General features: G+C 39.4%; 1 protein-coding gene across 1 annotated transcript in view; it reads right to left on the bottom strand.

The window, feature by feature from the left end:
- robo1 (roundabout, axon guidance receptor, homolog 1 (Drosophila)) overlaps positions 1-13467 on the bottom strand; it is a 697256-nt gene that overhangs the window by 31065 nt on the left and 652724 nt on the right. The window contains exons 20-22 of the mRNA XM_061972616.1: positions 11835-11861; positions 10496-10538; positions 8250-8404 (exon numbers count right to left, since the gene is read on the bottom strand). Of these exons, the coding sequence (XP_061828600.1) occupies positions 8250-8404; positions 10496-10538; positions 11835-11861 (225 nt within the window). The remainder of the gene's footprint in view (positions 1-8249; positions 8405-10495; positions 10539-11834; positions 11862-13467) is intronic.

The following is a 13467-nucleotide window of genomic DNA, read 5'->3' as shown; positions in this document are numbered from 1 at the left end:
TTTATTATTACCGTATTTTTCGGAGTATAAGTCGCACTGGAGTATAAGTCGCACCTGCCGAAAATGCATAATAAAGAAGGAAAAAAACATATATAAGTTGCACTGGAGCCCGGCCAAACTATGAAAAAAACTGCGACTTATAGTCCGAAAAATACGGTACCTCAATATTTAATGTTGACTTGTAATATTCCCTCAATATTTCATAGTGATACATATACTTTAGTACTTTTCCCCATTAAATAAATACAATATTGAAAAAAATATATTTTATAAATATTTGAATAAAAATTCAGTAAATAAATATTTATTATTAAATCAATATTTATATATTTTTTTCTTTAACATTTACTGATTTTCAGCCGATTGTCTTGTATACATTTTGGCATGCTTGGCAGATTTGCGCTCCGATCAAAGGTAACCAAAAATGGTTCCTATTTCGGGTAACATGATTTGTTTTTCTTATCATTGTGGCCCTCACACTCTTTTCCTAGTCATTTTTTCCAGTCAAGCGGGTGACACAGGTGGTACCGCATGACGGCTAAGCTCGCACCGGCGCCATCTTGGCTCCCGCCCACGTGGCGGCGAGCATGTCTGTACTCATTGAGAGGGACAGAGCCTCATGTCTGTATCAAAGACACGGGGATCGGCCGCTACTTCACTGACACATCCAATTTTCCCTGGCTCATAAAATATTCAAATCCTCCGGCAGAGACAAGAGGCAGCCTTGCGGTAAATACAGAGAGGACGGCTGCTGGCGGCGGACGCGCCATCACAACCTCCAAGCAGCTCCACACTTTAAAAGGCGGATGTGTGGAAACCAATAAGGGGACGTTTATTGCCGTTAGTTTGCTGTGTCACCGAGGCAGTCATCCTCTTAATGTGGACACACATTTAGAAGGCACGCGCACACACACACACACACACACTCACACACACACACACACACACACACACACACACACACACACACACACACACACACTGTTACTTCCTATTAAACATGTCACTGCATGTCCACTCTGTTACTTGAAGCTCACACAGAGAACACGGTGCAAGAGCAGGCTACAAAATGAAAAGGCTGGTCACACATTGGACTGAACAGTATGAGAGACACGAAAAACAATAATGGTGCAGTGTTCCAAACAGGAAAGCAGCTCAAGTTTCCAAAATAGGACAAAAAAAAGTCCCCTATTGGCCTATTTTCTTGTCTGTGTATACTCATTGGACACAAATCTAAACCCAAATAGACAATAATGCTGAATTTTGATTGACAATGTATGTCAATTTAACTACATGTTTATTATTAAAATGTACCTATACAGTAGGGCTGGGCGATATGAACGAACAAGTATATCTCGATATATTTTTACTTAAACCCAATATTCGATATATTTGTCCATATATATTTTTCGGTGAAAGTATACATATAAATATATTCATTTTTGAGCGATATTCAGTGAAATTTAAGTGGATGACAACTGTACTGTAAACCAGGGGTGTCAAACTCAAATACAGAGTGGGCCAAAATTTAAAACTGAGCAAAGCCGCGGGCCAAGGTTGAACAAATTAACCTTTTAATAGGGACCCAAACAAGTTTTGCATTGAATATTGAACAAGCAAGGGTTATATAACTTTATAGTGACATGCAAAATCGAGTTTCAAATAATAATAATAAGAATAAAAATATAAATGGCATATCAAATACAATTTAAATAAAAATTGAATGCCTCTTTTCTATTTGCAGCCTTCTGAGGTAAATATCAACATTAACTTTTTCCACAGGCTAATACATTTGAAAATAAAATAACAATGAATAAACCAACCATTCAGGACTTTAAACTGCTCAGTTTGCAACACACTGATCTAATCTGATGTGCCCAAGCCAGATAACTGGCATCTTTTCTTGGATGCTAGTTGATTAATGTCTGGGCTCAGGCTTTGAGCTGAGGCAACCTTCATTATCGAACGAAGGTGTTCATCAGTCATTATATCTCGTAGTCCACCCGGACCACAGTCTTGGGGGCGTGCCTTTAACGTCCTCTACGAGCTGTCGTCACGTCCGCTTTTCATCCATTCTAACAACGTGCCGGCCCAGTCACAAGATATGTGCGGCTTCTGTACGCACACACACGTGAATGCAACGCATACTTGATCAATAGCGATACAGGTTACACTGAGGGTGGCCGTATAAACAACTTTAATACTGGCAGAAATATACGCCACACTGTGAACCCACACCAAACAAGAATAACAAACACATTTCGGGAGAACAGCTGCACCGTAACACAACATAAACACAACAGAACAAATACCCAGAACCCTTTGCAGCACTAACTCTTCCGGGACGCTACAAAATACACTCCCGCTAACCCCCCCCCCCCCCCCCCCCCCCCCCCCAACACACACCTTGTAGCGTCCCGGAAGAGTTAGTGCTGCAAAGGGTTCTGGGTATTTGTTCTGTTGTGTTTATGTTGTGTTACGGTGCGGTTGTTTTCCCGAAATGTGTTTGTCATTCTTGTTTGGTGTGAGTTCACAGTGTGGCGCATATTTGTATCAGTGTTAAAGTTGTTTATACAGCCACCCTCAGTGTAACCTGTATTGCTGTTGATCAAGTATGCGTGCATTCACTTGCGTGTGCGTGCAGAAGCCGCACATATTATGTGACTGGGCCAGCACTCGTTGGACTGGATGAAAAGCGGACGTGACGATTTTCGGGAGGGGCACTGAAATTTGGGAGTCTCCCGGGAGGGTTGGCAAGTATGAGAATTAGCAGTGAATGCGGTGTTACCGCGGCTCCGCCGCTGTATATAATCGGCGGGCCAGCTCTAGTGTTAATTTGATATCGCCTCAAGGGCCAAGTGAAATTACACGGCGGGCCAATTTTGGCCCGCGGGCCAGAGTTTGACACCCATGCTGTAAACAGTCAGTGGCACTTTTATTAACCCAGTTAGTCAAGATGGGTATTAACATCACAGAAAAGAAACAGAGACACGCGGCAGGCTTACACACACACACATGCATCCACAAAAATATACGCCACACATACATACCCCACCCCCAAATCCAACGCCCTCGATGCAAATCCCATAGGGGTGATGGAAGGATGGTCAGCGCCTGAGAGCTGCGGCCTGCCACCATGACCCCCCACTCCCTCCCCTCTGTTGCTAGATATCTCGAGATGTACGTTGTAATATGTATATGTGCTTTGCTATGGAGGTTTTTTCCCACTCCAGACTGGGTCCCCTTAGGAGCCCAGTCCAGATTGTATTTTTTTACTCATCTTTCCCCAGCGTTTACCTTTTTCCCATCTTTTACGGGGCGCCTTGTGGCGACCCATCAGCAATCCTGTTCTGTAACCCTGTACACTGTTTGTTTGTCTAATCTTGAACGGGTTTGTGCTGAAAACAAAGTTTCGTTGTACTTGTGCAATGACAATAAACACCTATCCTATACTGTTTAAGTAGTACAGAATTACATAACAGAAATAAAATACAAACATCTTATTTCTACGTAAAATAAATAAAATAGCTGTGCAAATAATACAAAATGTATCAAACTCAGATAAAAAAATGCATTTGCAGGCAGGCACTTCGTGATTTCCCGGCCTGGTTCCATGACCCGCCCTATCTTGCCTGTGATTGGCCTGTCCTTAACCAATCGTGACTCATCATAGTAAACAACCAACCAATCATGGAAGGAGGAAGGGGAGGGGGAGCAGGGGAGAACAAGGAACACAAAAAATAAGCGGCGTTTGGTAATTTTAACGTGAAATAAATTATATCGATATTACGATATTTTCTTAATTCGTATCTTGTTTAAAAATATATCGGTATATCTTACAAACTCGATATATCGCCCAGCACTACTATACAGTAATCCCTCGTTTATCGCTGTTAACTGGTTCCGGAACTGACCGTGGTAAATCAATTTTCGCGACTTATGAATCAAATATTTTCATAGTTACAGTAAAAAAAAAAAACATTTCACGACCTTCTAAATGTGTATTTTTGAACGTTATGAGAACCCTCTAGAAATGAAATAACATCATCATACAGCAGTCACCTACATGTACTTATCCAATATAGTAATGCTGCCTTAGGCTAAGCCAATCAGAGGCCGCGATACTGAACAGCACGACCTGATTGGTTTGGTTTCATCTAGTGGCCAATAATATTGTAGTGTTGATATTTTTAGTCCATTTACCTTTATAGATAGCTAGCTAGCTAGCATAGAAGCGTTAGCATTCAAGTTACGGTTTTATCGCATTATTTTAAAAAGTTGTGGAATTGTTCACAACATATCCCATTTAAAATGTGTTTATCTATGATTTTAGCTGCCGTCCGTCATGTTACATGAATGTATAGCATGGCTTTATTAACCATGTTATTGATTATTATTATTATGAACATTATATAACCAGGGCCCTGTTGCCCTCAGTACTGGCATTCTTAGATTATGATTATTTCAGACTCTTTGATGTAAATAATTCTCATTAGTGCTGTCCAATGATTACATTTTCAATCAGATCAATCACACTTTTGTACTATGATTACCGTATTTTTCGGACTATAAGTCGCAGTTTTTTTCATAGTTTGGCCGGGGGTGCGACTTATACTCAGGAGCGACTTATGTGTGAAATTATTAACACATTACCGTAAAATATCAAATAATATTATTTAGCTCATTCACGTAAGAGACTAGACGTATAAGATTTCATGGGATTTAGCGATTAGGAGTGACAGATTGTTTGGTAAACGTATAGCATGTTCTATATGTTATAGTTATTTGAATGACTCTTACCATAATATGTTACGTTAACATACCAGGCACGTTCTCAGTTGGTTATTTATGCCTCATATAACGTACACTTATTCAGCCTGTTGTTCACTATTTTTTATTTATTTTAAATTGCCTTTCAAATGTCTATTCTTGGTGTTGGGTTTTATCAAATAGACTTCCCCAAAAAATGTGACTTATACTCCAGTGCAACTTATATATGTTTTTTCCCTTCTTTATTATGCATTTTCGGCAGGTGCGACTTATACTCCGGTGCGACTTATACTCCGAAAAATACGGTAATCATGATCAATCACAGTAAATTACTTAAGTGCATTTAAAAACAAACAAATATTTTGACACAAACACAGCTGTATTATCATTGTGTTTTACTTAATGCATGTCATTTATTTGTTCAAAACTTGGTAACAGTTTTGTGTAAAGTCCCTTCTGGGTTTATTTGGAAGCGAAATGTTCCAGCGAGCACACCACCTATGCACGTATGTATGCATTGACCTGATCACTGACCGTATAACAACCTCAGGTAAAATAAATGAGCATGTACAGTCAAAACAAATCATCTGATTAATGTGTGTGTATACAGTAGGAAGGGGATTCATACGGCCCCATTCGTCGGGATTTACCAGACACATGAAGTGTGACAAATTGGGGGTGGGGCTATCCACTTTAGTCGCCAGATGGCAGTAGAGGGTTGAATATTTTAAAATGTGTTTTGTGGTAATTCCAACTTTGACCACAGCGTCAGTTGCTATGTGGAGTGGTGCTTTCCATCATTTTCAGCAGACTGCATTGCAAAAAGATGAACCCCCCTACCTTCCTCTCACGCAAGATTCACCCAGGAACGGGGCCATATGACTCCCATGCCTCCTGTACATAATTAATGTATATTTTCTGAATAATCGCATGACTTGATGTGTTAATTCTGACAGCCCCATTTCTAATATCGTTTTATTTCTGGCTGATGTTCTAATACTTAGCATGTCAGCTTTACAAGGTTCCCTCCGAGTACTACGGCTTCCTCCCACATCCCAAAACATGCTAATGATGCTAATCGGAGACTCTAAATTGCCCATAGGTGAAGTGGTGGTTCTAGCTATGGGCCATATTGGCGGCAGTCTGGGGGTCCCGGCCTGGGCGCCATTGAAGCTAGAACCGCCACTGCATAGAAGCAAATGTTATTAATGTGTCCTGATTGATCCGTGACCAGTCCAGGGTGTACCCTATGATAGCTGGGATAAGCTCCAGCTCGCCAGTGAATAAATATTCTGTCCTCTGACTTGTTTTTGACATTTGCCGACTCAACTTGTCTTGTTTTTTTCATTCAGATTGTACCAACATTTAAGAACCCCTGATAAAGACAATAACCAGTGAGTGCATGTTTGATATCTGATATGTTTTGTGCGGTCGCAGTCCACCACCTTTCTTACATTGGTGACCACAAGAGCTGCACAATTTTGAGAAAAAAAACGTAAATTCCGGACTAGAAGCCGCTACTTTTTTCCTACACTTTGAACAATGTGGCTTATAAGGCAGTGAGGATGATAATAATAATAAAGGGCAATAATAAAAAGTTTTCACAACCCCCCCCCCCCCCAAAAAATCAAGCAAATACAATGAGGTGTTTTATTGTTGGTGCTATGGCGCCATCATTTGGACAAGTTTGCTCACTTGTCCAAAAGCACTGCCGTTTAGCGGTAGTGCTTTTTTTCTTCTTCAACGGAGTGAGGTTTAGTCTTCAAGTCGTCCATAGCGTTTCTACTCGTATAGATTCTTCATTCATCACTCCAAGCAACATTTGTAAGTTTTACAATGTAACTAAAACCATTCATACTTACTAAACTGTCCCATGTGTGATGTTTGTAGGAGTGTTTTCACGCATATTTGCGTGTGCTATCGTAATGTAATGGCGCTAGCTAAAATGTTAACACGTTTACGAGTGTCTGTGTTAGTATTATTAAATGACAATGGCATTCTTTTTGTATTGTTTCCGTTTCACAAAGACGTCATTGTGGAGTTATTGAGTCTGTTTAGCTGATTGGATAGATAGCTTCCGCAGCTAGTGGGTCCATGACTTCTGTTTTGTTTGATCGGCCATTTTACTGCCGTGTTACAGACACCATTAGGGTATGTATATAAACATTTACAGAATCTTTCTGTGTAAATATCTCATTTCGCAATGTATATATCTGCGACTTATAGGTCAGTGCGGCTAATATATGGAAAAATATTTTCCCCCCTAACATTTAGTGGGTACGCCTAAAATACCGGTGCGTTCTATAGTCCGGACAATACGATAATCACAATTTTGATTGCGATTCAATTCGCGATTTTTATATTTATACATATAAATGCATAAAACTGCAATAATGACAAGTGAAGGAAGAGACATGTTACTTTTAGACTGTCAACCAACATATTCTTGTGTCAAAGTGCCACACATTAGAAAAATATATAATTTACTTTCAAAAATATGTGGCTTTATGCAGACAGACTCAGAGCTTTTGTCTACATCATGCACTTAAACGGAAGAAACAATCGATAACAATGATATGTTTATAAAGTAATGTAATCATAATACTTATTAGTAATTGAAGTAACCATTTAAAAGGATATACACTTGTATTTGTCATTGCTGTAGAATTGTTTCCCATTGTAGTTGGAATGTAAATAACTTGGTTATCGTGAAAATAAATAAACTCTCAATTCTGTCAGCAAAAATATAACTTAAATAAATACGGAACATCTTAAAGTGCTTTTTTTTTTCCCCAGTTGCAAAAATGAGGTCAGACGTTGTCCTTTTGTTTATTGCTATCACGTGATCACGGCATTCTCGCTCGTTCGTTCGTGTTGATGGGCTCATATTGCCCATACGATTTGAGACATTTGGCCTTGTTTATTGTTTGCTATTTCACAACACTTCTCACTCGCGAGTCATGATTAAGGGGACTCTCTGTCCGTGCTTTCGGTGCGTGTAAAGCTGGCGCCCAGCTCTCCGCCCACCGAGACAAAGATTGTGGATGACAGAAAAGAGGGCTCACTGCGTTCAGTTAATTCTACCATTTCTCCCTGTTTGAAGCGATAGACGAACAAACTCAAGGGTCAACAGTTCTGATTGACGAACATGCACTAATTAAAACCTGGATGTTGATTAATCGTGCAGCCCTCGTGGCCACTCGATAGGAAAGGACATTAGCAACTAAAACAACAGTTTGAAAAATAAGCCTCCTTATAGTCCTGTCGACATTTCTTTGACTTCCTTTCTGCAAACAGCTCTAGTTGTGCCTCGGAGAAATCAAACAAACCAGCAGCCTGCTCTTAATCCTAATATTTCCTTTCTGCAGGTTATGCAGGAACTCTCTAGGGAGCTAACCCAGATACGGCGGCTTACTTCTTGCCTCATCTCCGCACTCACCGCGCTCCTACGGTGTTGCGTTTGCGTGGCGCTAACTTACCGGGTCGGCTGTACGTGGCCAGGTTGCTGTCGCTGTTGCCGTTGCCGGCGGCGCAGCAGTTGATGCTGCAGTTGTTGTGGTCGGAGCACGAGTTGGGCCAGGTGTCGGCCAGCCAGGGCTGTGTGGCCGACTCCCCCATGTTGAGAAGGCCGGGCCTGCACACAGACAAGAAAGGGTTAACTTAACACAACAACAACAACAATGCAATGGTGTGTGTGTGTGTATGGAGCTGCAGTAACATTGTATTGACACAGAAGATTAAGTGGAGTTTATTTATCCAGCGACTGAGAAGAGGGAAACTAGAAATCTGGATTTAGTATTTATGTGCCCCACACACACACAAATACACATACACACGCACGCACACTATGGAGACAAAAATCCCCGCTAAACAGATTGTGTGTGCTCGATTTGCCCAAAGCCGACAACACTTTCCTTGAGTCGCCCGGATTAGACAAGCGGATAAAACTCACTTCCACTGTTGCTAACTAGATGTACGATCGATAGAATGAACCCCCGAACGCACCACCTCCACGCTCTTGAACCCATCACAACGTTAGCTTGTTTGTGCTTTACTAGCGCCAAAGATGTGCCACTGAGTTCACTCAACTTTGCACAAGCCTTGACCTGCACTGTTTGTGTTTCTTTCAGACGTTGTGTACCATAAAGAGACAGTTTGTGTGTGTGTGTGTGTGTGAGGGAGAGAGCGAGAGAGAGAAAGAGAGAGAGAGTGTTTTGCAGCAACGCAACGGCACAGCCTAGTGGTAGTATCCAGCTCTCCACTCTACAGTAAAGAGGGTGATGTTTCCTTCCTAGCAGGGCTTTCTTTGTTCCTGTAAGTGTCACATGTAGTGGACTTGACTGACTGACTCCTTCCACACCCTTTTTCTGCTGCATTACAAAGCCCAGCACGCCCTCTAGTGTGCAAGCAAGGCAATTACAGCAGCCCAACTCTTTTCCATCTCTTATTGTCTCACTTGACTGCACACCCTGCTCAGACTAAAGACTATTTTGTATCTCACATAATTAAGAAAGATGTTTTTTTGTTGGTTCTTTGAGTATCTTACATTATTTATTATTGTTTTAGTGTCTGTTTTGTATTCATTAGGTGCATTTTAGCAAGATATTCACATAACTTTACACTGCATCTACAAACCCCGTTTCCATATGAGTTGGGAAATTGTGTTAGATGTAAATATAAACGGAATACAATGATTTCCAAATCCTTTTCAACCCATATTCAATTTAATGCACTACAAAGACAACATATTTGATGTTCAAACTCATAAACTTTATTTATTTTTTTGCTAATAATAATTAACTTAGAAGTTCATGGCTGCAACACGTGCCAAAGTAGTTGGGAAAGGAAACTTTTTTGTCGCTTTGATTTTGTCTTTAAAACGCATTATATTTGCAATATATTTTAATTATTTGGGAACATTTTTTATACATTTTCAAAATGTTTTATTGTATTTTATAATTGTTTTAATATTTAATTATCAAATAATTTAGTCGTAAAGTGTTCAATAATTAATGTATATTCCATCATATATATGTATTTCAATATATATATATATATCAATATATATTATATATAAATATATAGTATAATACTATATATAGTAAAAAAGTTACATTTAAAGTACCAATGATTGTCACACACACACTAGGTGTGGTGAAATGTGTCCTCTGCATTTGACCCATCCCCTTGTTCACCCCCTAAGAAGTGAGGGGAGCAGTGAGCAGCAGTATTTTGGTAATAACAAGACTATATAGTGATAGTATATTTATTGACAAGTTAAGTTTTTCATTTTATTGTCACTCATGTACATGTTATCATAATTTTACATAATATTCCAACTTCTGGTATGAACATGCATACATTTGTTAAATTTGTGAGTATTTTTTTACATTTAATTTGTATTTTTTTGTCCCTTATTTGTGTCTCTTATGTGCATTTTATTGTATCATAACATGATATTGTATTTCTTGTGATGCAATAATACACTTTAGCTTCCATACAGACATACATTGTTCTATTGTATTTACATTGTTTATGTTGCCTTCAGATTGTATTATAATTTAAGTGTCTTTTGTAACACTGACTGTAAACACGGCTGCGGCAATAACAGAGCAATCTCCTGCAAAGGATCGATATAGCATTTGTCGCCCTACTTAACGGCATTCAGGTCTGTTTATTTGCTTGGTACTCAAAGTCTTTTTAAAACACACAGAACCACTCTTACCTTCCAGCGCTGCTCACTCCTTCTCCACCTCTCTGGTAAGCTACTGGAAAAAGAAAACATTTAGATCAATCTAGGTGAGTGAGTATGCATGGTTTTATGCATCAAGTTGCATTTGAGTCACCATTTTGGCCTCACATGCATTTGGAAATCTCTCACACACACGGGATGTAAGAGGCTTATGAAGAACACAAATGCAGAGCTCTTTGCTTGTTGAGTTTTGGCTTCAGCGCATTTAAAAGCTCCCCCATGTGTGAGGCAGAGATAAACTTCAAAACTTTAATTACAATCTCACTGCTGACAGGACACGAGGTAGAAGTGCAAGAAATGGATTTAGCTATTGCTCGGTGCAAGTTAAAAGTGTGAGAAAAAGGTTGCAGCGATGGAATTCTGATTGTTGCTTTTTCATCGCAGCAGCGTGCAGCTATTAAAAATGACGACGCTGTCATATTAAGGCCGCGGGGGGGAAAACAAAACAAGACTGCTAGCCAAACAATAAACATCAATTAAAGGAGCACGCCTCTACGGTGGAACCTCCTCACTCTGTTATGGGAAGCTCAAGTTGACCTGTAGTTCAGATCTGCCTTCGCAAATAATGGAAATAATCAGTTCTCGTGTCAAACTCTAGTTCTGATGTAGCATTTTAGCATCGTTTAACGGTCATTCAAGTGTTAAAATAAGCTATGCAATGTTAATATTGAAACCTAAATAGCACTTCTTTAATATTACAGTAGGAAAGAGATTCAGTCGCAGCCTACCTGACACATGAAACGTGACAAATCGGGGGGTTGCACTATCTACTTTGGCCGGCAGATGGAAGTAGAGTGTTGAATATCTTAAAATGTGTTTTGTGGCAATTCTAACTTTGGCCACAGTGTCAGTTGCTTTGTAGAGTGGCACTTTCCATCATTTTCAGCAGACTGCAATGCAAAATGATTAACCCCCCTTCTTCTCACGGGAGATCCACCCAGGAAAAGGGGCCAGATGAAACACTTCCCTACTGTAAGTGATGTTTTTTTGGGTCTCGTAGAAGGCAACAAAAAAGCTAAATTGCTACACACCAGGCATAGTGTAGATTTCAGTCCGTTTAGAGGTGGATTGTATAAATGGCTGCGTCACTAAAGTTGCCACAGCGAGTCTAATTGCTACGTCGGTGGTCTGTCCCGCCCTTAAAATCGCATCCCTGGTTGCCGGCGGCCAGTCAATCAAGTTAGCACAAGTTTTGGCTGCGTTTTGACTAATCCACAAGATGATTATGAGTGAAAAAACTAAACAAAACAACTCTGAATACTTTTGCTGAATTAGCAAATTATTAATGAATGTGTCGTGCATGAGTGCTTACCTGTTGGTGTGAAGGTGAAAGACGGCACTGTAGAGGGAGGAATACACTTTGATTAATATGCAGAATATAATTGTGTATTATGTTAAAAGAATGACTACACTTGTAAAAACCTGTCAAAACACAGAAAAGTAAGCACAGTGTTGAATTGATACCTTTCTGACTGCGTCAATCAAAAGTAAGTATTGTTATCTTTGTGAAGGCAGAATTTCATCCCTCCTTCTGTCATGCTATGATCCCCCCTTGCTGGGACAAATTACCCTCATACCCTCCATGTGCATAAAGTTTCCCAAGCGCCTAGTCGGGTCTGTGGTGAGCTGCTCGGTTACGGTTTCCTTTGAACTCTAAGACATGAAGTGTTGATGCAACCCTGCTGGGGGCCCTCCAGGCGGCGCTATGCTGCTCTCCGCCTTTGAACAGCGTCCAAGAGGAACATGTTGACAATTAACGCCATGCCGAGTGTGAGAAACGTTATTTCAATCGTTTTCGATTTAAAAAAAAAAATTGAAGACATAATTGCTCCAATACCATTTCAGTGTTTTTGCTGTTGAGTCACGACACTTGAGCCGCTCTTACTGCTTTACAATGTCATGTGTTAGATAAACCACAGCGACAATGTCCCAGCTTAACCTGTCTCACCCCGAGCGCACGGTTGCTTCACGTGGAAATTACACTCGTCTCCAAACGCTCTCAGCTGTAGCAGTAAAGAGCGAGGAAGAGGTGGAGAAAGGAAGACAAGAACATGACTTTGTCTGTTAAAGTCCACCATGTTCTCGCTCTTTGGTGTAGAGAAGAAGAAAAAATGGTCAAAGTTTGTGTGAAATAAAATAGTTTTCTCATTTTATTGGTCCAAAGGAGTGTTTCAAGCTTAAATAGGTAGCACAATCAGGGGCTATGTCTATGTTTGAAATGCACGGTATTGTTTTTACTGTTTTACCGTGTATACGGTGTCTTTGGGTGTTCTGAAAGGCACTTTTAGTTAAATGGAAAACGATCCATCATAGTGTGTGTATATATATATATATATATATATATATATATATATATATATATATATATATATATATATATATATATTAGCGATGTCCTGCCGATATTATCATCCGATAAATGCTTTAAAATGTAATATCGGAAATTATCGGTATCGTTTTTTTTGTTTTTTTAAATTTGTTTTTTAAATTAAATCAACATAAAAAACACAAGATACACTTACAATTAGTGCATCAACCCAAAAAACCTCCCTCCCCCATTTAAACTCATTCACACAAAAGGGTTGTTTCTTTCTGTTATTAATATTCTGGTTCCTACATTATATATCAATATATATCAATACAGTCTGCAAGGGATACAGTCCGTAAGCACACATGATTGTGCGTGCTGCTGGTCCACTAATAGTACTAACCTTTAACAGTTAATTTTACTCATTTTCATTAATTACTAGTTTCTATGTAACTGTTTTTATATTGTTTTACTTTCTTTTTTATTCAAGGAAATGTTTTTAATTTATTTATCTTATTTTATTTTTTAATAAAAAAAAAAAAAAAGACCTTATCTTCACCATACCTGGTTGTCCAAATTAGGCATAATAATGTGTTAATTCCACGACTGTATACATCGGTATCGGTATCGGTAATTA

The sequence above is a fragment of the Nerophis lumbriciformis genome, linkage group LG17, assembly GCF_033978685.3.
Source record: "Nerophis lumbriciformis linkage group LG17, RoL_Nlum_v2.1, whole genome shotgun sequence".
Lineage (NCBI taxonomy): Eukaryota > Metazoa > Chordata > Actinopteri > Syngnathiformes > Syngnathidae > Nerophis > Nerophis lumbriciformis.
The sequence above is the reverse complement of the archived record's forward strand: the minus strand, read 5'-3'. Positions and strand labels throughout refer to the sequence as shown.